At 53.9% G+C, this 23,751-nt stretch overlaps 9 protein-coding genes across 9 annotated transcripts; 3 read left to right on the top strand and 6 right to left on the bottom strand.

The window, feature by feature from the left end:
- Positions 1–85: 85 nt before the first annotated feature.
- On the bottom strand, positions 86–4,281 carry BDV59DRAFT_164900 (putative inositol polyphosphate phosphatase). The gene is made up of 6 exons (XM_073687631.1): positions 3,958–4,281; positions 1,533–3,903; positions 1,275–1,484; positions 968–1,227; positions 257–924; positions 86–211 (listed from the first exon to the last, which is right to left on the bottom strand). Exons 1-6 carry the CDS (start codon positions 4,003–4,005, stop codon positions 142–144), a joined length of 3,627 nt encoding a protein of 1,208 aa, XP_073549613.1. The 5' UTR covers positions 4,006–4,281; the 3' UTR covers positions 86–141.
- A 359-nt stretch (positions 4,282–4,640) lies between these two features.
- BDV59DRAFT_200646 (uncharacterized protein) lies at positions 4,641–5,293 on the top strand (the record flags this gene model as incomplete). Its single annotated transcript, XM_073693631.1, has 4 exons — positions 4,641–4,874; positions 4,936–4,997; positions 5,050–5,151; positions 5,212–5,293. 4 exons carry the CDS (start codon positions 4,641–4,643, stop codon positions 5,291–5,293), a joined length of 480 nt encoding a protein of 159 aa, XP_073549612.1.
- On the bottom strand, positions 4,743–6,600 carry pre6 (proteasome core particle subunit alpha 4). The gene is made up of 7 exons (XM_073689197.1): positions 6,451–6,600; positions 6,392–6,398; positions 6,286–6,338; positions 5,835–6,222; positions 5,206–5,759; positions 4,938–5,145; positions 4,743–4,876 (listed from the first exon to the last, which is right to left on the bottom strand). Exons 1-5 carry the CDS (start codon positions 6,476–6,478, stop codon positions 5,444–5,446), a joined length of 792 nt encoding a protein of 263 aa, XP_073549611.1. The 5' UTR covers positions 6,479–6,600; the 3' UTR covers positions 4,743–4,876; positions 4,938–5,145; positions 5,206–5,443.
- Positions 6,601–7,359: 759 nt separating this feature from the next.
- BDV59DRAFT_164809 (putative RNA binding protein (Arp)) lies at positions 7,360–9,743 on the bottom strand. Its single transcript, XM_073687630.1, has 4 exons — positions 9,329–9,743; positions 9,101–9,158; positions 8,341–9,047; positions 7,360–8,287 (listed from the first exon to the last, which is right to left on the bottom strand). The coding sequence occupies exons 1-4, from the start codon at positions 9,479–9,481 to the stop codon at positions 7,370–7,372; spliced, it is 1,836 nt and encodes a 611-aa protein (XP_073549610.1). The 5' UTR covers positions 9,482–9,743; the 3' UTR covers positions 7,360–7,369.
- An 873-nt stretch (positions 9,744–10,616) lies between these two features.
- BDV59DRAFT_175072 (condensin subunit YCG1) lies at positions 10,617–14,212 on the bottom strand. Its single transcript, XM_073689196.1, has 2 exons — positions 12,109–14,212; positions 10,617–12,054 (listed from the first exon to the last, which is right to left on the bottom strand). Exons 1-2 carry the CDS (start codon positions 14,164–14,166, stop codon positions 10,759–10,761), a joined length of 3,354 nt encoding a protein of 1,117 aa, XP_073549609.1. The 5' UTR covers positions 14,167–14,212; the 3' UTR covers positions 10,617–10,758.
- BDV59DRAFT_175070 (cysteine synthase A) lies at positions 14,213–15,858 on the top strand. The gene is made up of 2 exons (XM_073689195.1): positions 14,213–14,734; positions 14,800–15,858. Exons 1-2 carry the CDS (start codon positions 14,617–14,619, stop codon positions 15,795–15,797), a joined length of 1,116 nt encoding a protein of 371 aa, XP_073549608.1. The 5' UTR covers positions 14,213–14,616; the 3' UTR covers positions 15,798–15,858.
- On the bottom strand, positions 15,859–17,245 carry BDV59DRAFT_175068 (zinc-binding alcohol dehydrogenase family protein). The gene is made up of 5 exons (XM_073689194.1): positions 17,080–17,245; positions 16,999–17,021; positions 16,829–16,945; positions 16,209–16,768; positions 15,859–16,143 (listed from the first exon to the last, which is right to left on the bottom strand). Exons 1-5 carry the CDS (start codon positions 17,200–17,202, stop codon positions 15,938–15,940), a joined length of 1,029 nt encoding a protein of 342 aa, XP_073549607.1. The 5' UTR covers positions 17,203–17,245; the 3' UTR covers positions 15,859–15,937.
- Positions 17,246–20,517: 3,272 nt separating this feature from the next.
- BDV59DRAFT_212119 (major facilitator superfamily domain-containing protein) lies at positions 20,518–22,649 on the top strand (the record flags this gene model as incomplete). The annotated part of the gene is made up of 9 exons (XM_073695959.1): positions 20,518–20,715; positions 20,780–20,872; positions 20,927–20,974; positions 21,019–21,212; positions 21,269–21,299; positions 21,350–21,399; positions 21,453–21,536; positions 21,593–21,778; positions 21,839–22,649. The coding sequence occupies 9 exons, from the start codon at positions 20,518–20,520 to the stop codon at positions 22,548–22,550; spliced, it is 1,596 nt and encodes a 531-aa protein (XP_073549606.1). The 3' UTR covers positions 22,551–22,649.
- Positions 22,650–22,658: 9 nt separating this feature from the next.
- On the bottom strand, positions 22,659–23,657 carry BDV59DRAFT_175061 (translocation channel protein TIM22). Its single transcript, XM_073689193.1, has 3 exons — positions 23,459–23,657; positions 23,312–23,407; positions 22,659–23,233 (listed from the first exon to the last, which is right to left on the bottom strand). Exons 1-3 carry the CDS (start codon positions 23,552–23,554, stop codon positions 22,895–22,897), a joined length of 531 nt encoding a protein of 176 aa, XP_073549605.1. The 5' UTR covers positions 23,555–23,657; the 3' UTR covers positions 22,659–22,894.
- Positions 23,658–23,751: the final 94 nt, after the last annotated feature.

Below are 23,751 nucleotides of genomic sequence, written 5' to 3'. Positions count from 1 at the left end.
TATACTGGGCAGCACTCCGCATGTATTAGGATTAAAATCCCCCTGCCCTTCTAATCCCATCTCGACATACATACATATCTATCGTGAAGTCATTAGTCATACACGCTGCCACAAGCGCAGCAGTCTAGGTAGTTCTTCGTGTTACGTCCCCAAGATCAAGGCCCGTGCTTGTTGCGGGTCGGTTCCCAGCACGCTGATCAGATATTCGATGCTAGACGCGTCAGCCACGCTCAATAAAGTCTCGGAGGGAGCTTACCTCGCATCCGATGCAAGCCGTTTCCTCTCCTGTTGGAACTCCTGCTGGCAGACGTCCCATACCGCCGCCCGTTCTTTCGGCAGGACAGTCTTAATCCGCAGTTTAAAGGACGCGCTGACGGGTCGGTGGTCGGACGCCCGTACCTCATGCCGTCGGTATTCCAGTTGTTTCACCCGGCCGAGGCCACGGTACAAGACGCGGTCACACCAAGCAGGGGACCGTTTTTTGTCACTAGAGTCGTAGTCATCCGTGCCGACGTCGTACTTGTAGGTCGGGGCAAACGTGATCGGAGCTTCGGTGAAGGCGCGCAGCCGGAAGCCTGGGTTTTTGCGTCGTGAGGCTAGCAACTGATCTCGATCAAGTAGTTTGGTGAGATTGTTGTTCCGGACGTCCTCGATTATCACGTGCCGTGGGATGGAGTCGATGCGGTAGTTGAGGTCTCCGTTCAGGATGCAAATCTCGTGGTCCATGATCATCGACCCATCCCCACCATTGACGAAGTGGTCTGCCCGCGTGATCAAACTCTGCTCAGCCGGCAGCGATTCCGTCTCGAGAATAGCGGCAATGTCATTGTTGCGATGTGCGGTCTGACTTTGACCCGCTGCCAAGTGACAGTTCACGAAGCAGAGGGAGCTATCGTCCAGGACGAAACGGAGAATCAAAGCACCCTATATAATTAGCCTAGTCCGCGTCGAGCTTGGAGAAACATACCTTATTGCCGTGAAGTCCACCCATACCGCGCTTCACCTCCGCAGCGCTCAAGCTCTTGATCCGTTGGCGTTCTTTATGTTTAACAAACACACAGGTAAAGAGGCCAATCAAATTGGCACTGTGCAAAAGGACGTACGACTCGTCCAGACGCATGCACTCATTGATGGATCGCGTCAGATGCTCCATCCAAACCCGGTACTGACGGCTCATATGCTCTTTTTCACCACTCTCCTTTTTCTTACTGCTCATGAGCAAGCTCTCTGCGAATTGTTAGCATGGGCTACAGCATGAGAAGAGGCATACATACTGGCCGTGATTTTCTTGTTCTCCAGGTCAACCAATTCCTGGAATCCGAACACCAGAATTTCTGGCGGGTTGTCCGGGCGGACAGCTTCTTGAATGAATGTGGACGAGCGCACGCTGCCTGGAGTAGACGCACCAGCGTTCCACGTGATAACAGCAGCGCGGATCTCTCTAAAGGTGCAGAACTCGACATCTTTAGCTTGCATGCGGCACTCTGCCAAGGTGTTAGTCAAGTAGACAACGGCGTTTTTGGAACACTCACCAAGCCAATCATCTTCAAGCATGCCATCCCAAAGGCGAATGCAGTTGTCAGTCCCCAGGGAAGTCACTTGCAGCCGATTCATCGTCCACACGCTGCTGGAGTCGAGGAGGAACCCAGAAACCGGGCTATCATGAGCCCTCCAGTCCTTGCGCACAGTCCACGGGTTTGTATTGGTGTCATAGACGTAGATCATCCCAGTCTTGTAGCCGGCCCACAGATAATCGCCAACAATGCCCAAGCAGTTGATCTTGTACACGCTCACATTTACCACCGACAGACAAGCATAATCGCTGGCTGAATACACCGTGACTTTGCCATCGGCATGGCCCAGGTATACGCGCCCACCATTCTTGGTGGTATAGGCACCGGAGGTGACATCTCCAGAATGCTGCGAGCCCAACGGCCGTTTCAAAACCTTGAAGGAGACATCATCTCGAGCATTCGGCCGATATATGTGCACTTCCTTGCCTGTCGCCAGCCACAAAGTATCGCCAACGACCATGGAAAAGGTATGACCACGTGCAACACGGTCATACGGATTGTGGTAACTATACTGAAGATTGGGCACACCAGATTCATCCGGAGGCCACACGAGCAAACGACCCTCATCATCAAGAGTCCACATCTCTTTTTTGTGGCGCAGAATCTTGATAATTTCCCGACGGGATGGGTACGACCGTGACGCCACAATGGATTGGGTAGGAATGTCCACCTCATGAAGCTCGCCGGTATTCGTCCCTAACCATATGCGCTGGCCTTCGTCCTCCAAGCCCACCCCAGGCTTGAACGCCAGTGAAAGGCATTTCACCGTTTCCCCATGACTAAGACTCATCAGCTGCTCACCACTGGTGAGATCCCAGACCCGCGTGATATAACCCGTCGTACAGGCGTGCTTTCCACACACATCGATAAGTCGAGTGTCGTAACGAGTCGGGATCTCTCGGGGGCCGGTCTTCAAGATCGGAGGCCGACGATTGGCAAAGGAGGCATCCGGATAGTCCGTCCGCGGAACAGGTTGGTCATCGGCAGGCTGCTCATCCTCGCTCGGGACGGGCACCGGCACAGGTCGAACGGGTTGTCGCTCAACGACCGACCGTTCGGGAACGGCAGGGGCTTGTGTCGGTTTCGATTCCCTGGAGAACGACGGTTGCCGCTGTACCTGGCTGGGCGCCTGGATCGGGGTCTGCACCTCCGCGGGGAAGGGCGGGCGGTGTTCCGGACGAGGGGAAGTCAACGGTGGCGCCGGACTTTCCAAACGCTGGGCCGGTCGTGACGGGGACCGACCCGTCCGCCGGGCTACAGATGGGTGTCGCGGGGGGAGGTTGGGACGGTCACGCGGAGTATCGGGGGTCTGAAGACGAGCGGACAGTGAAACGCTGGACATGGTCTCCGGTTGCACCGGCGGCGAACCCTGGGGGATCCGCACCGAGAGCGGTTTCGTGTGTTCAGGAATCGGCGGTCTCTGAGAGTACACCCTCTCTGGATCATCTCGGATGGAACGGGGAGGCGGAACAGGTGATCGATCATCAAGTGACCGGCGGGGCGGTGGTTCGACGGGCTGTTGCGACGGGGAATGCGAGGGTTGATTTGGGCGGTTCGACAGCTGTTTAGGCGACGGTTTCTCTGGACTGCTAGGGGGTGTGCTAAAGGGCGAGACCCGATCCTCGGACGGCGCACGCTCTGGTTTTGGAGACAAAGACCGGCCATCGTGAAAGGACAATCCTGCGGGCTTCGCAGGGATTCTGGGCTTGTCGGTGCGGTTCGCTGGCGGAGGCAACGATGCGCTCTTCGGCTTTCGATCCGCTGGGCCTTCGCTCGTGCGAGATACTGCCCCGGGAGATAGATGGTCGATTTTCCGCTCCGTCGGTACCGACGAGGCAAAAGTGGGCGTCACTGGTCGGTTGTAGGATACTCCCCTAGGAACTGGCCTGGGGGGTAGAGGATCTGGTGTCGTACGCGGAGGGCTGCGAGATGCCCGAATGTCCTCGTCGCGGTCCACTGCCGTTTCGAACCCACGCGGTGGTGACCGCGGCGAGTCGACGGTCAATGTCGGAGCCAACTGGGGAGAGGAATGGAAGGTCATCGACATAGGTCTGCTTTGACGCCTAGAGCGTCCCGGAGAACCGCCCTGGCGCACGGGATCGCCACCGTTGGTTCTGTCCAGATAATGCCCATTCTGGAGGTCGGTCGAGGAGACCCATGGGGACCGCGGCCGGGGTAGGTCCAGCGACGCCCGTGAGGAACGACCTTCGTCGGCGGGTTCGGGGGTTCTCAGGAAGGAAGACGAGTCGCGGGGACCGGCGGGAAGGGCAGACGGAGAGCGACGATGGGCGAGATTCTCAAAATGGGACAGAAGGGAGGACACCGGTCTCTGCGAGGGAGTTAGCGGAGGATGCATAAGAAGGTAAGAAAGCGCGGGACGCACGATGGGAGCATTATCGGTAGCGTCCTTGTCCTTGCGGGAGCCCTCCATGACCACGACTAAGGCGACACGAGATGCAAGGAGGGAGGACGATCATAAGTCAGGATCGCAGAGGACGAGGATTTGGAGGATTCCGGAGAGGAACCAAAGAAGGCGGATTGTGGCCAGACCGGTGGCGGAGGTCGGAACGGTTCAGGCGGAAACAATCAGGAACGGGTGGAGTCGTGGAGAGAACGAGTGTAGGGAATGGAGGGGAGGCAGAGTGGAAGAGTATAGAATAGTGAGAGTGGATGGGGTAAGGTAGAGAGTGGAAGAGGGTAGAGTGTAGAGAGTAGAAGAGGAGAAGAGAGAGAGAGAGAAATACAGAAGTTGAGGAGAAAAGGAGAAGAGTGGGGAGTTGATGATGGATGTCTGCCTATACAGATGCCGGTGGGAGATCAGGACGAGGTCCACGAGAGGTGTGTATGAGACTCTGAGATGATCGCGTCCAGCGTCCTTTCTCTTGTATCCAGACGCTGATCTCGTGATGTTGAAGTTCTCGTGGTCTCGATGTTGTCGCCCGAACAAGTAATTCCCGTTTAGGAATCTGCCACTGCCATTTTCTCTACAAATCTCTCTCTCTCTGTTTTCTACTCTCCATCTCCTCCTCCCCCATACACCATTCTCCCTCCATCGTCTGATCCATCATGTGGTACCTCCCCTCCCTCCTCCTGATCATCCTCACCAGCTCACCCCGCCAGCAAACACATCCTCAACGCCCAAGTCGCCATTCGCTCTCCCTGCTGTACGACCTCCTCCTCCCTCCCTCTTATACCCTTATACAACATGCTCACCAACCCAATCCAGGCCGAAAATGGTTCGACTGCGCCGAATGCCACCATGAACAAGAGTCGCACACCCTCGCCAAAGCCACTGAGATGGTACCTCCCTCCTCCCCCTCCTCTCGTCCCTTCCGTCGATCCCCACGTCTAATCCCGATAGGTGTTCGCCTGTAAAAAGTGCAAGAAATGCTTCCGGAAAGACGCCACCGAGTTTGAAGAGAGGTACATATCCAAGCTCCAGCCTACGGGTCCAGGTAGCCGGCTAATCCTCCAGCGACGAATACTGCCCGCACTGCGATAACCACTTCGTGATCGACGCCGTCACCCCCAAACCTGCGCTGCAAGTGGAAGGAGAAGACGCGCGGATAGACTCGAGGTACGTATTCGGTTGACTCGGCCAGCGAGGAAGACAGGCCCTCGTACTAACGACAATTAGAATGCTCAAGGACGACCGCGTGCGCGGCGACCAGCACCGGTCCATCTTCACCGCAAGCGACCCGGCCGATCGACTGGGGTAGATTGAGCGAATTTAATGAGGTACGACTTGCGTAAATACACATCACCACTACATGAGCAACCTCGTAAGACAAAGGATTTATTCGTAACGTCGCTTCGACAATCTCAATGATTAAGATACTCCGGCACCGAACCAGCTACCGCTCCACCCCCTACTCACGACCCTCCCGCGTTAGGATGGCGGCCGTCGTGGTGCCGCCGCGGCCAGTCTTCTTCTTCGCGGCCTCCTCCTGCTTCTCGGTCTCGATACTCTTGACGTAGGTCTCGATCTGGTCCTCGGGGAGCATCTCGATGGACTTCCCGGGAGCCATGATGGCGACCTCGATGTTCTTGGCGCCCGTCTGCACGACCTCCAGGAGGGACTTGATGGTGAGCTGGATGGTCTGTTCGCGGTCCATGTCATCCTGGTGGTTCCGTTCGAGGAATTCGCGGACGGTTTTGCTCGACCGGCCGATGGCGTTTGCTTTCCTGTACGCAATTCACATTACCATCAGTACCGCACCCATCACCAAACATCACGCAGAAGGGAGGGAAGGCACGCACCACGCGGAGTAGATGCCCGATGGCTCAGTCTGATATAACCGGGGCACGGTATCGTTCGGGTCGAAGCCCACGACCAGGGTGCTAATGCCGAAGGGACGGACACCACCGCTCTGCGTGTAGCGCTGCTGCACGCCGGCGATGTACTTGGTGATGTATTCGATGGAGACGGGGTCTTCGACGGTGAGACGGTGGGACTGGGCCTCGAGACGGGCCTTGTCGATGAGGATGCGGGCGTCGGCGTTCAGCCCGGCGAAGGCCAGCACGGCGTGGTTGTCGACCATGGCGATCTTGGACGGCGTGATGCGGGTGTCTTGCAGCTTGAGGGCGGAGCGTTTCTCGCAGCCCAGCACGACGATGTCCTTGCCCTTTACTCCGACAGCGCAGGTTCCTGTCCGCCATCGTCGGGTCGTCAGTATCGATGAGTATGGGATCGGTGGGATGGATGGCGCACCTCGCTTGACGGCTTCCATGGCGTATTCCACCTGGAAGACGTGCCCATCCGGGCTGGACAATATTAGCAAGCTAGACCTAGCACTAGACAATTCCACCCATCGTACCTAAACACTGCAAAAGGTCAGCAGCCGTCTCTCCGCATGACGATAGCTAGCTGTCTTACCTGAAAGAGCTCGGTCGTATCCGGACATTATGCACAGGGGGGATTCTTCTTGCGGAACTAAAACGACGAATCAAAAATAACACAGTTCGACAACACGGGAGAAAATCACAGATGCAATTCGAGGGATTCGTGGTAAGAGCTGGAGGTCGGCATGGGCGATGACAGATCGAGGTGGACGCGAGGCCCGCGGCTGCCTGAGAGCTTAGACGCTAGCCGCGCGGTTAGGTCATTGCTCGCCTTAGGCACATATCTACTAATACGACTCTCCTGTACGCAGGACGTCGCAACGCAAGATACTGACTGCATTATGGACATCATGGTTCGATTCAAATCCTAATACATAGCTCAACCAAACCTCAAAATCTGTCGCTGCTTGAATTTTGTAGTTGCTGGCTCAAAAGGAATATCCCCAACACCCCCCAGTCCGTTCCTTTTGTATCCCATCCGTGAGTCAAGACCATGATTCTCCAAACATTCCTAGTTCCAAAGTGCGCAAGCGATGAACGGGGAAACCAAAATAACAACAGATATCTAGAATGCAATGCCATGACTGAACCTCAAATTGGTCGCGCTCAGAGCCAGGGTAACCCTCTATACCCTCAAAACATCGCTTTCGATGGAACCAACCAACAAGAGAAAGAAAAAAGAAAAAGGAAATAATAATAAGACACTCCGAAAGGTTCCACAATCCAAATCCAAATCCGAATGAACAAAAGGGGATCCAATCCAGGGAAACGACGACACGCTACCGGCCTGCTCCTCCCAACCGAATGCACCAGAACTGCAAAATCCTTATACAAACGCATATCAACCATCACATATAGCAACAATCTAGACCGCCGTATTGACAAAGAAAGCCGCGGGGAGGGGAGCCCTGCCATGAATCAAAACGAAGAATAAGTCGTATAACCGGGTTGCCTTACGCCGGTGACTTGCTGGCTCCCGCGCCGTTGCGACGCGAGTGGGCATCGTCACCCATCGACAGTCCTCCCAGGCCGGTGGATAGGAAGGCAAAAGGATCGCTCGAACCGTCATTGGTATAGAAGGCGCCATTCGCCGCACTGGTGGACGACGCGTCCGCCCCGGTGAAGGCAGCCTGCGTGGCGGGGTTAGCGAAGGACGCGGCCGAGTGGGATGACGTGGTGGAGCCGTAACCACCCATCTGACCCATCGGGGGGTATCCTCCCGGAGTGTTGCCCAGACCAGAAGGCAGGCCATAGTTGCTGGGCGGGGCACCGAACTGCTGGTTAAATCCTCCGAAGCCACCGGCGCTGGAGGTGAAGGGGCCAGGAGCCGGCGTGCTGGTCATCGAGTTTGGACCCATCCCGAACCCAGACGGGGGATCCATCGGGGAGGGGAAAGCCGAATCGGCGACAACGGCCGCGCCCGAGCGAGGAGCACCGCAACGGAGACAGTTGATGTTCTTCGCGAAGTTGTGATAGCCACATCCCTCGGAGCCACACTTCCAGTCACCAGCACGGAACGGCACCACACCACCGTTACCGCCCATGCCGCGAGAATGACCCATGCCGTGGCCATGTCCCATGTGGGGGGGCATCATCGACGGGGGACCGTAACCATACGTTGCGCCGTATCCCAGCGGGTCAGGAGTGGCCGCCATGGCTGGGAAGGAACAGCGGAAGCAGGCCGTCCGACGCTGGAAGTTGGAGAATCCACAAGAGGGGCAAGTCCAGTCACCGGGTCTCGGGCGGTTCTTGGAGGGCGGGAAGGGAGTTAGGATCTCGGCAGCACGGTCGAGCACTCGGCTGGACGAGGGGGACACCTCAATGGCCTTTTCGTTCAGGGCGCGACCATTCATGCAGAGGCTTTCGGCCGCCTACGAACAAGACAGTTAGTGCAATGCATCGGACACCCTTGCGGACGACTTACCTCTTCGTGGGAGGAGAAAACGGCAAAGCCAGTGCCAGTGGGCTTGTGCTGATCGGGTGTCCGCAGGGTCCAGAAAGCGATGGGACGACCGCCAAACTGGGTGAACCAGCTCTCCAACTCGGACTGGGTGGTATCGTGGGGCAATCCGCTGAGGTGCAGGACCTTGCTGCGTTCGGAGAGGAAGGCCCGCACGTCGGCGCGGGCATCCATAGGACGGGTCAGGATCTCCGGGTGTTCGTGGGCGGGCTGAGACTTGCGGATCAGGCCACGCAGCACACGGGCGAGAGTGATGGCCTCCTCCATGGCACGTCGAGGGGAAGCGGGGGCCAGAGCCTGGAGATGGAAGGGAAGGTTATGCTTGATAGGGGCGGAGGTCTGGACGGGTTCGACTTCGAGGGCGGCACAGATGTTGGAGAGGGAGCTGGGACCGAAGGGGAGGGACTCGGGGTGATGAGTCTGCCATCGCTGGTATTCGGTGCGCAGGTCGAAGGTGCGGGAGTGTTGGAGGTAAGGCGGCAGGACGACAGCCTTGTCTCGGGCTTCCCGGGGCAACTGGACACGGAGGTCCCACGAATCCAATGTGACAAAGGCAAACTCGAGATTCTTGCTGAGGAGGTGTTCCTGGGCGAAGGCGTCGAAGCGATTGATAGCATCACGGAAAGTACCTGCCGAGCGGACGTGCTCCCATGTCAGAGTGGTCAGGCTGGCTATGGACAACCGTCAGTTACTGACCGATACATCCTGGAGGAAGGAGACTTACTGCAGAGAGGCGTGATGGGCGTGTTGACAGGCTTGACCAGCACACTTTCACGATGCAGCTGAGAGAGGTCAGCGTCAGCATGAGGGGAGTGGTGATTTGTCTTTCAGGGGGTGCCGGTGGTTGATTCGGGATTTGGTGGGAAAGAACGGAGAGGGGAAGAAGGGGAAAAAAGGAGGAGGGGAAAGAGGGAAGGACGAGACCACGACAGCAACAGGACAAACGACATACCTCCTCGCAGGTTTTGGTATCCAACAAGATCCATCCCAGCTCAATCACCTCGGCGGAATCCTTCGTGACGTAGACACCATGTTCGTCACAGGTGGTTGCGACGTGGATGACAATGTAGCGATCCAACTTAGGGGTGGGTGCCGAAACTGCCATCGCTCCGGGGTTGTTGAGTGGATGGAGGATTGAGGATGGAGGAAAGGAAGAGAAGGAGGTTAATTTTCCTGGCGGTATTTTTTCTCTCGGTCTAAAGACGGGAGAAACGGCGCAACGGATCGGAAAAAAATAAGAAGAGGGAGTTGTGCTCTGGGCAGAAGATCCACGTCAAGAGATGAATCGACAACACCCACGATGCACGAGGGGAACGAGGAGAAGAGGATGAAGAGGTCGAAGAGGAAGAAACAGAAGAAACAGAAGAAACGGAAGAAGCAAAACAGAACCGAATCAGGAAGGAGAAGGGGATGGCGAGGCGGAAGAGGGGAAAGAGGGAAAGAAAGGAAGGCGCGACTGGGATTGAGACCAACGGTGGAGTGAGTGAATTCGGTAAGATTGAATTTTTCTTTTTTCTTTACCCTTTCCCTTTTTCCCTGGGATTCTCTGGTTCGGGACGGGAATTCTGGATCACCCAGGAAATCAATCCAGCAGAATCTGGGGACTCGGCAAGTAAAGGCTATCTCCAGAATGAATCTTCTCCTGAGGTCAATTGAGGCTGTTGGTGTAACTGGAATGTGCGGTAGGATAGGTACGGTGGAGATGTCAGCGGGAGGTCCAGGAGGTTACAAGGTATTCTATACAATCCTATACGGAAGACATAGGTACCGTCTGGATGATCGAGAATCAATTCTTTTGCTGTTCTCTCGTCCAAACTCAATCCATTCCCAGACTAAATCTCTAGACACGATTCAAACTTACCACATCCAGACTGACACCTTACCCTGACGCTTACCCCAAGGACCTTCCGGTTGGATACGCCCGAAGGTACGGCCACCGGATTAGCTTCCCGCCCCCGTCATCCCCTGTCATCAGGCAGACTCATTTCCTCGACCTCCAAGTCGTCGGGGATATATTAATGCCAACATTCTCTGGGTTTACTGCTCGAGACCTCACAGGATAATTATTATAGACTTCAATAGATTCATACATGGGGGAATTGATGATAATACAATACGCTATCACCACCGCTGCCAATATATATCTCCAAGATACCGCACTAATGCACTCATCGTATGATCCCGAGACACCCTCTTAGCTACCTAGGTGCCTACCTACTGGTATCAACAGAACCAGTTAGCCATACAGCCGTAAAATCCCATTCATATACATCCCAAACCATCTCGATGTTATCTACATAGTAATCCGTCCCTCCATCCCATCCAACCAACGCCAAAAAAATAAAAAATAAAAAATAAAAAATCATACTCCATACAATGTCATTAGTCGTCCGCCACCTCCGTCTTGATCAAAGTATGTCGACTGTCTTCATTCTCCTCATCCTCCTCCATGATACTCGGCTCGACCGAAACGCCCCGGCGGTACGCCCCCGGCTCGACTGACGGCCGCACGCTACCCGAGCGACCTGACCGGACGCTCACCAGATCACTATCACCCTCCTCAGTCCCTTCCCGAGGACGAGCACTGGCGGGCCGGGAACCGTGAGCCGCCGCAAGAAGCTTCAGCACCGCATTCTTCACCTTCACGAGTGCATTACGGCCTGCCGCTTCCGCTGCGACCCCTTCCTCAATCGCTTCATCCAGAAGTCCCTTGACCTCCTGAGCCAGAGCAATGTTCTCCGGGCTGATATCATTATGCGCACTGCGCACGCTAGACCGGAGAGTATCATCGCCCTCCGGGTTACGCGAGCCCGAGCGCGACGAGGGAGCCGGGGCTGTCGGAGGCGCGATGTAGAGCTTGCTCATAAGAGAGAAGAGAAGCTTCTTCTCTTCTTTGGAGCAACGGTTGGGTCCCGAGCTGATTCCCAGAACCCGCTCCAGAATGTCCTTAACTAGAGCGAGATGGACGAATCCACAGGCGTTTGAGCTGGCCGGACCACCTGCCAGAACTCGTTCTCCACCCAATCCAACCACTCGGCGCTCGTCCGTCCATTCTGCCAGCATTCCCAGCACGCCGGTCATCAGGGCTTTGACTTCCCGCTGCCCCGCACTCTCATCGATGTCTCCATCGCTGTCTTCCTCCGCCTCCAGTGAATAGTACTCCTCAGCCGCGTTGAGAACGGCACGAATGACCGGCACGGCTACTTTCCGCATATGCTCAGTGTTGAGGATGCGCGAGTGGCAATACACAGGGAAGAAATACGCCAAGGCCTGCCGAAGCGCTGGGTTTTCGCGAGTACGGGGGTGGAAGAACGAGGTCACCAGAGACTGGAGGAGGGTCTCGATGGCAGTCTGATTGTATTCCTGGATGGCCTCGGGAACGTTGGCCCCCGAAGGAGTGAACGCACTCGTAAGGAGCAGCTTGGAAAGCGCCGTAGCAGCAGCAGATTGTACGCTATTCGGAGAGTTCGATTTGAGGGCTCTCGCGAATACCTTGAGCAAAGGCTTCTGGAACACCGGCGGTGCCACAGTCTCCCCATCAGGCTGGGATACAGGCGCGAGCAACGATGGGTGCGTAGTTAGCATATCGCAGAGGATCTGGATGGCCGTCACCTGCAAGGCCTCGTGGCCTTTGCTGTAACAGTGGATGAATAGCGTCATGTTCTCTTCGGCCAAAGTCTAGAGGGAACCTATTAGTAAAACGCAACGTACCCAAGGGTAATAAAAACGAACCTTATCCAGTAAGCAGCACAGACCTAAGCACTCCAGACCTCTCTCACGAATGGGAGCCTCATGACTGCGAACAGCCGGGACGACGAGATTGTTAAGCATAGTGACCAGGTTCATGTTAGCCTGGAGACTTCCTTCCACATTTTGCAACATGCATTGCGCAATGTGTAGACACTTCATGTTCACCACGATCTCCCGCAGGATCTTCGCCTTGGCTTCCTCCTTGTTAAAAGGTTTCTCCTCCTCACTGTCCGCTGGTGTCTCGGAGCGGTGACGGCTGGAGGTATCGTCACTGATTTCCGACTTTGCGGAAACAAAACTGTCTTCGGTGGCGATAGTATCGTGAACTTCGGCAATAGCTTCCAGGACCACACTACAGAATTCATTCTCAGCCGCAGCATCCGGACCACATACGAATCGGAGAGTTTCGATGGTCAACTTGGTGCACTCCTGAGGGAGCTCAGGGACAGCAAGCGATTCGCGGAGCAGGGAAAACATCTTGCGACGGCCAACCTCGTCACTATAGTCGAGAGTCATGGCGATGTGAAGTAATTGTTCAACGATAAACTCTTGCTCAAGAGATTCATCGTCATTGGCCTCGCCTGCTTCTTTGGAAATCTTTCTCCGCTGCAATAGATCGGTCATGTATTTGGAGAGGAAATAGGCTAAGGCGGTGACTTCAGGCATTTTTTCGTCGGCGAGGTTATCATATTTGCCATCATTCTCGACTCGACAGAAATCGTTGAAGGAACGGATGAGAAAAGCGGATTCAGCAGTGAGAGACTCCCAGAAGGGCTCGTCGAACACCACTGCCTCCCGATAATCCGGGCGGCCTTCCCAGAAGCTTCGCATGGCTTCATGGGCGATACCCAACTCCATCCCAGAGTTCACCACATCAATTCTCTCCAAAAGTTCAAGCAGAGCAGGGATATTGGGCGGGGACCGCTGCCCGGTAGAGCCCTCTTCGGTCTCATCATTCGTGCCAGCACAATCTTCAACCCAGCGATCGTAGAACAATTTGCCTGTGGCCTTTCGCACACTTTCATCACGATCACGCAATCCCCATCGGAGCATCTTTTCTCTCATCGACAGGGACAGATGGCGGAAATCCCCCAAGGTAGGGAGCAAGCGAGCATACAAAGCTCGTCGGGTACCAGCATCCAAATCCCTGGCACGCTCCAGGAGATAAGGAAGGGTCGCAGGTAAGAGAGGGAGGTTGAGTAAAAGAGTCTTCCGGACATCTGCACTAGTGTCATTTTGCATAATATCAACCAACTTGTCGACAAGCGCTGAGCTGTCATCGTTATCATCGTCCTCGTCATCATTTCCCGCCAAACGGGCCAGGCCCATCAGAGCCTGAACCCGAACGGAGGGCTCCTTATCCCTGATTCTTTTCAAAAGGCCCTGTCGGAGAGTATGGTAGAGGTCATCATCGACCGTGTCGAGCGCATTGATAATATTCGCAATAATCTGAGTCGCGCGGAATCGCACCGTCCTATCCTTAGCAGAGAGCAGAGGCACAATAAGACCAACGAGGCTGGTGGCTAGGCGGGAACTCGGCGTTTCGGGGATGTTCTCGTCGTCATCGGAAGCGAAGAGCTCAGCATCTTTTTCAGAGGCATGGCTCAAGAAGGTACCCAAGAATCGCAAAATGCGATCTCCAACAGGCTCCGACTTCTTGATGGAGACAATGCGCAACAGACAGCGACCGATTTCGACATTGAACTCTGTCTCGGGTAGGGACTCTTCGCTCGGGAGCGAGATTGGTTCCTGGACCTTCTTGCCATCCTTCTTGGACGTTTTCTGCGAAATGCCACTGCACCCTTCCTGTAGTTTCCGTAGGCGCACTACAAGCTTTCTGTGACCCGTTGTAGAGCGTTGAGCGTCGGCAAAGATCGAGCACACATCGCGGCGTAAGTTGGGAATCGTTTCCGGGAGAGGGGGCTCCTCTGGGATCTGAATCGAGGGAGGGACGGACCCTGCTCGCCCAGTAGACGGCTGGGCTGATGATGTCTTTCGGGACGTTCCCGATGTCGAACGGGCGGACACTCGAGCAGGCATGGCGACTCGGGTTGGGAGGGTGGTTGGTATTGTCGTCGTTAGTTGAAATGAAGTTCTCCAAGTTCGCCGCCGCTTTCATGACAATCAGTCACGGGATGCGGGATAAACAAACAGCCCAAACGGGAAGGTTTCCGATAAGGGTTAGGGCTGCACGTGGGCGTGCGTTGATGCCATCAGAGACCATGACATCGACCTGCAGCAGGGCCGTTCGTTCCAGTTACGTACTATGCCCCCTGCAGCCTACATAAGAGTACTCACATCCTATGCATACCTCTCTCCTGAGTGACAATGGTCCTACTAGCACTGGCCGAACATGGATCCATCTATCACGCCATTGTCCACGTGACCTCGATGACTAACACCGGCCATCGGCGTCGGAAGACCGGGGGGATCTCAACGCTCTTTGGAGTTCAGCGACGAGGTTCCTGGTCAAAGTGAGGATTCGCCAGTATGTTCCGGCAAAGTATCCGGCGCTTTGGCACAACTGCCCTGCGCGCAGTCGAGGCATCGACCCCGTATCACGTAAAGGTGTCCGGAGCTCAGGGCTTCGTCAACGGCTTGACCGAGGGTACGGTACACTTTCCCTCTCACCTCCGCCAAATCCTCCGTGTTCTGACCATTCCTCCTATGTAGCCATCGGAAACACCCCTCTGATCCGCCTGAAGCGTCTCTCCGAAGAAACTGGCTGCAACGTCCTGGGCAAGGCTGAATTCCAGAACCCCGGAGGCAGCGTCAAGGACCGGGCTGCGCTGTTCGTCGTCAAGGATGCGGAAGAGAAGGGTCTCTTGAAGCCCGGCGGTACGGTCGTCGAGGGAACTGCCGGAAACACCGGCATTGGTCTGGCACACGTGTGCCGCTCCAAGGGCTACAAGCTGGTCATCTACATGCCCAACACGCAATCGCAGGGTAAGATCGACCTGCTGCGACTGCTGGGTGCGGAAGTGTACCCGGTGCCGGCCGTGGCCTTCGACAACCCGCAGAACTACAACCACCAAGCCCGCCGCCATGCCGAGTCGCTGGACAACGCGGTGTGGACGAACCAGTTCGACAACGTTGCCAATCGCCAGGCGCACATTGACACCACCGGCCCGGAGATCTGGGCCCAGACAGGCGGCCAGATCGATGCGTTCACTTGCGCTACCGGAACTGGTGGTACCCTCGCCGGTATCACGCGGTCCCTGAAGACCGCCAGTGATGGACGCGTCAAGTGCTTCCTTGCCGATCCTCCCGGCAGTGTTCTGCACAGCTACATCCAGAGCGGCGGTAAGTTGACCGAGCGCAGTGGAGGTAGTATCACTGAGGGCATCGGCCAAGGCCGAGTGACGGACAACCTGCGGCCGGATATTGACCTTCTGGATGGATCATTGAACATCCCCGACGAAAAGTCCATCGAGATGGTGTACCGTTGCCTCGATGAGGAGGGGCTTTACTTGGGCGCGAGCTCCGCGCTTAATGTGGTGGCCGCGAAGGAGGTTGCGGAGAAGCTGGGCAAGGGAAAGACGGTTGTGACGATTCTTTGCGATGGAGCCTACCGCTACGCGGATCGTCTTTTCTCAAACACCTGGCTCCAGAGCAAGGGATTGCGTGCGGCCATCCCCAAGCATCTGGAGAAGTATGTGGTGTTACCATGATCAGTGTATGTATTCGCGTATATGAAGTTCTAGATATATTATATTCAATTTACTCTTGACCTCTTGTTATTGAGTAGATTCCAATACCGTCTTAAGATCCCATATGATACCGTTTCTACCAATAGCAGGCAGCTGTTGAGTTAAAGAGTGACGACCACCTTTTGTGCCGAAACGCCCTTCTTGAGCACATCAACGCCATGCTGAATGTCCTTGAGGCCAGTGCCCACAACATAAGGATCTGGCTTCGGTTTAAGAGATCCCTTTTCCAAAGCTTGTGGTACATATGTTCCCCATATCCACTCCCCTATTTCACGATTGGGTTCCTGGATAAGTCCGAATGCCATCACTTGAGGCGCATGTTAGTAACGATGCCGAGGAGTGGCAGTAGCCGTTTGTTTGCTTGCAACTTACCAAACTTTGGGGCGAAATGCTCAGTTGGCTTGTCGTACGGTAGCACACTGATAACTTTCACAGCCGTCTCCAACCGGTCAAGGATCGCGGAGATGGCTTTGAAGCTGGGCTCTTCAGAGATTGCGTCGTAGACCCCAACAAACTCAGTGTTGGTAAGTGCATTGGCAATGTCTTCTACCACGCTGGGCGACCGGTAGTCAAACACAGCTTGCGCCCCCAGAGACAAAACAAAGTCATGATTCGAGGGAGAAGCAGTGGTCACAACAGTTAACCCCGAGGCGACAGCAAGCTGGATAGTCGTTGATCCCGTAGACGACGCACCGCCCCATACTAGGAGTGTCTGCCCCGTTTTCTTGACCCCATCGACAACGGGCAAAGGCAGGTTAAGGCAATCCTCCGGATAGAGTCCTGAGGCGGCGGTTGAGATCACCAAAGGAAGAACCACAGCTTGTTCAAATGGAAGCGATTCGGGAATTTCTGCTGTAAGAGATTCGTTCACCATTGGATACAACTGGAATCCTCCGTTGGCGGCGTCTCGTGTCAAGAAACCGCTGCAGTGACTGTAGTAGATGAATAGGTATTTCGTTTCCAACTTAGCAAGACGAGGGCAAGGAACGTACGCGATGACTCTTTGGCCCTTTTTGAAACGGGTCACATTTGGCCCAACTTCTTCAACGATTCCCGCCGCATCATGCCCTAATATAAATGGATACTTGTTCGGATACCCTCCAAAGGTCCTATACGATGATCAGGTTCTGGCTTCAACCATAGGTATCAGAGAGTCCATTACTGCACTTTCCAGTCGGCCGGATTCTCGTCGAACAATTAGCCAAGAAAACAGCAACAGAATGACAGGGGATACGCTTAGTACTATGGCGACGGCAGCATTTCTAATAACCAGTTGTCCTGGTCCTGGTTGAGGCTTTGGCACATTTTCGATGGTGAAGGGATGCGCAGTAGGTGCGGTGATGGTGGCTGCCTCGTTCTCTGCCATAATGACAGTATGTATGTTATCGTGACCAAGAAACGATGAGGGGTAATTGGGCGATATCCTCAAATAGCGCGTCTTACATGATTTATATTTGGGCGTCAGTAAGCCCCCATTACTAATATCTACTAATATCCCCAAGACGGCAGAGTGAGTGAGACCACCGGAGATAAAGTATTCTATAGTATACTACCAGAGCCCTAACTCCGGACCAGTAGTAGTACTGTCAATCCCTCGTTCATACCTCCGCCTCTCTCAATGTGTACTACGTAGTCTATAGTATTTTTCCCTCTGCCTAATGCGGCCCTTTCTTCCCTTTGCATATTGTCTACCAACGGCCGTATACGCCTGCCTTCCACGTGATCGAGTAACTGAGGCCCGACCATAAGAACCCTTCAAAATACAACCCGAAGCAGTTCCAAAGATTGCCAAAATAGACTACCAATTCAAGTTGCTTAATTGTTGGTTATAGGTGAAATCACTCTCTCCCCTCACCGAGACCAGAGAGCACAGAGCCAGTATTCTTGACAGCGATAACATTTGGAGTCTGCGCTATTCTACAGTCAAGTCGCCAATATCTCAGCCCGTGGTTGTCTCAACATGTCACATCACTCTCAGAGGGAAGAAGGCACAGTCCCTCCAGATGGTGAGATGCGGAATGAAGGTTTGTATGATGTGCCGTTACCGTCAGACTACTTGACCAACATCGAAGATATATGCGCTGGGTAAATGGGGTGACTATCCTGCGCTAATTGTCGGGGAACCTGGTCAAGAGGTCCTGGGACTAGCGTTCGTAGTGAAGTCAACAGATGAATCCCAGAAACTTGCTTATTATGAGACGAACGCATATGAAGAAGCGCACTATCTGTTCAATTTCCTTGATGATGGAGGGCCCGTAGAAGCACCAGGCAAGAAATTTATGTACGCAGGGGATAAAAATGCCTTTTTGGAACTGCGACTCGACCGCAAGCTCTGGTTGCGTCAGATGGCTGGAAAATTAGGGCCATTACGTTAAACTGCGGTATCTTATGTCCTTATATGGTAATCAATTCCACAGAAGTTGCATTACACTTACTGCATGTTGTCTGCTACAGTAATGGTTCTATATCAACGAGGAAACGATAACAGACACTTCTTCCTATTATGTTATCGAGAGTGAATACATCACTCTTCCAGCAAATATTACAATATCAGTTTAAAGGACAGTCAAATTTCTCGCTCTTCCAAAACCATTATATCCGACCCCTCTCAGATTCCACTGCGAATGCTCGTTTTGCAAATTCCCACCAGCATCATATGCACGGCTCAATATCTCCCTACCATTACCCCTTTCCAGACGAACCTCCGCCCTCCATAAAACCCAACACCATTTTCCTCCACTCATCGAGGAGGACTGTTCAATCTCCGCATCCATCCATGACTTTCCACTATCGGACGATACCTGCACTCGCGTCACGGGTCCATCTGCGCCCTGTGGGACAGCGTATCCTTTCACTTCCACCGTGCCGGTGGGTGACAATGCCACCGTTTCCCCATCCGCAGGCACACCAACGACGGAATTGATCGGTACATCGCACATGGCCGGTGTACAATCCCAGAACGGCTCCGCCGAGGCTGTATCTACCGCCTCTGGTGGTAGTACTTTATAGTCACGGCGCTGGTAGAAGTTGGTAGATTCATGGTCCTGTACCGTGATACGATCTAGCCACTTAACCCACCGTGCACCAGCTATCCCCGGAAGAACAACTCTAACGGGATGACCGTGTTTGTATGAAAGTGGTGAATCATTCATCTGTAGTTGTGAGTTCTAGCGTATCGACCGGAGGGATGGAAGTAACGCGAATATACTTACCTCCAACGCAAGAATTACGTCCTGGTCCTCCCTTAAGCATCTTTCTAAAGGCACACTTCCCCCAAACCAATCATCTTCTTGGCACTTGACCTTATGACATGAGAAAGCAACGTGCAGATGATCCACATCTCTTCGAGGGACCCCAGCACGGAAGAGTACATCGCGCAATCTCGGCCCGCGCCATTTGCAGTTCATGACCGCCGCATCTCCCCAGTCGATGCCTTGGACCTCTTTGAGTAGGGTGCGCATGGTATGGCGGCGATTGCCTGCACATTCAAGCGCACACGTGACTTCATGCTGGGAGAAGTCGGTGGCAAGTTGGTCGATAGAAAGCGTAAGGGGCGTTGCGACTGATCCGTCGATACAGAGTTTGTGAGTTGAAGCCGATACATGGGGAATAGGACCATGATTACGGTCATAGGAAAGCTGCGCCGGGGTCACAAAACTGCAATCCTGTTAGCTCAATAGTCTAACGTCTGGATTATTTTAGACGACGGTAGTGTACCTCGATACGAGAGTTCTAGTGGACGGTTCTCGATTCAACGGGTTCTGCACTGAATATTCTGTCTCCTTAATCATGTTAGAGACGTGTTACGATCATAAGCTCTTACTTACTATGAAGGCCATGATGTTTGGGCGTAGTCAGTTGGTCATGGTGTGTTTGGTGGTTCTGTATATGTAACTGACGTCATGGTGGCACTTCAACAGATTGACTTTGACCAAAAGTAGATTATTCGCATACGGAGTATTGGGATTAGAGTAGGGTTTCATATTTCCTTTTGGCCTTCAATACAGCCAGCCGTAAGAGTGGATGGGTGAGCTCACCTTCATTGATACGGCCACAGGCCATAGTAGCGACCAGCCAAAACAGTTAAATCAATTTCCCTCTTTTTAAGAGCACGCTATCTTCCACTAAGTTCACCGTTTTCATGTGATTGAAGAAGGGCGTCTGATTGGGAAATGAACTGGATACTCGAGAAGGCCCTACTGTCTAGACTCAGCAAAATCCCACTATGTCAACAGGCAATTCAATTTCTGGGGCTTTACTCTTGTCGTAATATGATACAAGAAATTATTCTGGGACCAAATACAAAGTATGGCGATAAGTGATATGGTACTCATGATGAATGTTGCTCTGACGGCCAATCGATAGCACGAAATTGCGCCGAACATGACGAACTTGTCAAGCCAGACCCTCTACTGAAGTCCCTATCACGCATGAATGGACACTTGGAAATTTATCTGCCCCTCAAACTTTTCGGATTGGATGTTTTGGCCATATAGGACGATAAACAAGAACTCGGCTCTATGATACAATCCTTGGCGAATCGTCGCAATGCATTGGTACTCGGTCAACTGGCAACATATCGTACAGATATAAAAGGCGGAAGGCCTAGCTGATCAATTGTGTGATTAGCTGGCAGGAAATACGAGGCATCGGCGAGCCTTTGTCTTCTAGTTCAGGAAAAATGGGGAAGCTCTTTGCTCAAGCCTCCGTGTCGCCCGACCCCGAGGCATTTTTTGGAACCCAAGGACATGTGTTTGAGGATTCAGATACCGCCGATTATTGGGCGGGAATTTACGAGAAGGCACACTATGAAGGGCGACATCGCTTTGATCCTAGCTTCACATGGACTCCCGAAGAGGAAAAGAAGCTCGTCCGGAAGGTTGGTTTGATGCCATCTTGACCATCCTGATGCCGTGGAGATAGGGCAGACTGACAGGTGAAAGGTTGATCTACGGATTATGCTTTGGGCTTGGTTGATGTTTTGCTCCTTGGACTTGAACCGGAAAAATATCAACAGGGCAATTACAGACAACATGGTAAGTGGATGTATCCCTACATGGGGTGTGCGGCCTGACTGATCATGAACAAAGCTCCCGGAGCTCGGTATGAACACAAATGATTTTAACTACGGTCAGACTGTAAGTATTTAGCTGGACTTGCGATATCCATGCTGATTGAAAAGATATTCTTGGTGTCTTTCCTTGCCGCAGAGCTGCCCAGTGGTCTGGTCAGCAAGAAGGTCGGCCCAGACAGATGGATCCCATTCATCATCCTTGCATGGTCGGCCATCAGTGCTGCGCAGGCGGCATTGACCTCGCGGGAGGCGTACTTTGCCTGTAGAGCGTTGTTGGGTCTTCTGATGGGTGGTTTTATCCCGTAAGTACATCGAACAGGGTGACTGATGAGAAAAGCTACACTGACACGGCATTCAGTGACATTGTCCTCTGGCTATCGTATTTCTATGTGAGTGGTTTAGAAGATGAGCTGGATATACGGGACTAATCCGCTACTAGAAAGGCAGAGAGCTTCCTATTCGACTTAGCTGGTTCTGGACGGCGTTGAGGTTTGCCCGGCTATATCAACAACTACACATATAAATTTGCTGACTCTGACTAGTGCCTGTAATATCATTGGATCTTTCCTGGCAGCGGGGATTTTGCAAATGCGTGGACTGCAGGGCTGGAGCGGATGGCAATGGCTGTAAGTTCCCTGAAGCGTTCGGTCACTTCCTCCTAACATTCGACGCGGCCTGCTAGCTTCCTCATCGAGGGGTTAGTCACATCAGTGATTGGGCTCTTTTCCTGGGGCTTGATGCCTCCTGGTCCTTGTCAGACCAAGAGTTGGTTCAGAGGGAAGAATGGCTGGTTCTCGGAACGCGAAGAACTCATCCTAGTCAACCGTCTTCTCCGTGATGACCCCTCAAAGGGCGATATGAACAACAGGTGCGTTCCAGCTACTGTTGGAGTGGTCCTCTCGACGAACCTCTAACCCCGTCTATACAGACAGGCTGTTGGACCCATCGCACTGCTAAAGTCGTTCAAAGACTACGATCTCTGGCCGCTTTATCTGCTGGGACTCCTCACGTACATTCCACCGCAGCCTCACCAGACATATCTCTCTTATATCCTCCGACGCATGGGGTTCAGCACCTTTCATGCAAACCTCTTGGCCATCCCGTCCCAGGTCATGTTCGCCGTCAATCTCCTGATCATCAGCAGGATATCAGATCGGTTCAACGAGCGCGCCATCATCTCCTCCACTTCCAACATCTGGATCTTCCCTTGTCTCGTGGCGCTGGTTGCGCTGCCCGAATCCGCCAGTCCCTGGATCCGCTACGCGGTCTCCACCGTCCTCCTCAGTTACCCATACTGCCATGCGATCCTGGTGGGGTGGAATGCGCGCATCAGTAACACCGTCCGCACCCGAGCCGTGAGCGCCGCGCTGTATAACATGTCTGTCCAAGCCGGTAATATCATCGGCACCAATATCTTCCGAGAGGACGATAGCCCGTTGTATCCGCGCGGAAATAGGGTGCTTCTGGGAATTTGCTCCTTTAATATCGTGCTGTTCTACCTCGTGAAGGCGTACTATGTCTGGCGCAACAAGAAACGGGAGGAGATCTGGCAGTCGATGTCGGCCCAGGAACAAAGCCAGTACATACTGACGACCGAGGACGAAGGGGCGAAACGGCTGGACTTTCGGTTCGTCCACTGAGTGATGGTGTTGATTGGATTGGGTGACCCTGCGCAGTGCTTGTTGACCACATATGCTGCGAGGTTTTGATCTACATCTACGTGGGTGGATAAGGGGAAGTGTTGTATCCAAATAGCCAGGATTTTGCAAGATTCTCCCGCATGACATTATCTCAGTCTAACGAGCCGCCATGTTGCACCTGCAACATACTGTAACCTATATAAAAGCCGAAGACAGCCAAGCATCCAGCACAGCATATAATACATCAGATCTATGAGTAGAGTACAGCCGAGTCCCAACGCCAACAATGCACCTCTATCAAACGCCATAACATAACCCACAAACAGAGTCACCAAAGAAACCGATCAATCACTCTCCGACGGCATGCGCATGTACGCATCAATCGCAGCACTAAACGCCGCAAAACCGGCACATCCCGCCGCGGCGGCCTGGGGCCCAGCCTTCGCGCCCAGAATGCCTCCGGTGATGCAACCCGCCGCGACGCTGTTGGTGAGGTCGTTCTTCGCGCGCAGCCCCTCGATGCAGCACTCAGTGCCGGAGTACAGCGCGCCGACGATGCCGAAGTTCTTGGCCGACGACCACGAGCGCGAGCCCATGTCTTTGAACCCGCGACGGACCTGTTCGCGCCAGGGGAGATCCATGATGGCTTTTCCTTGGGGGGTGAAGGTGGAGTCGTAGGACATCTAGTGCATCTCACGCATGTTAGCTTCCTTCCTGCTGGACGTTCGGGGGATCGTGCTGGCCGGGGGGGCAGCACTCACGCTCGCCATGAACAACCCGAACACTCCTCCCAGACCGAAACCCATCGTGCCGGAGATGACCGTTTTGATCGGACAAGATTCCATCGCGGCATGCATCTGCTGCGGTTAGAATGAATAGACATAAACACCACCGGGACAGGGACGGACCATCTTGACCATGGCTTGCTCCTGCTCCGACATGCCTGGCGGGGTGCCAGCACCGCCGAGACCGCCCATCGGGGCGCCCATTCCGGGAACATTCATTGTGAGGTAGTGAGGGAGGCGAAAAGGGGATGTGTTATTATGATGGACGACCGTGCGGTCCGAGGGGAGTGAGTACCAAGTAAGTCGAGTCGGTCGAGAATGGAGAACCGGCGGATGTTTTTGCGGAGGTGGAAATTTATTACGGGGGGCGAAATGCGCCAGCCGCACATCACGTGAGTGGCTACTATACCACGATA

This window comes from Aspergillus ambiguus (assembly GCF_047715705.1).
Source record: "Aspergillus ambiguus strain CBS 117.58 unplaced genomic scaffold BDV59scaffold_9, whole genome shotgun sequence".
Classification (NCBI taxonomy): domain Eukaryota; kingdom Fungi; phylum Ascomycota; class Eurotiomycetes; order Eurotiales; family Aspergillaceae; genus Aspergillus; species Aspergillus ambiguus.
This window is presented reverse-complemented; position numbering and strand designations above follow the sequence as displayed.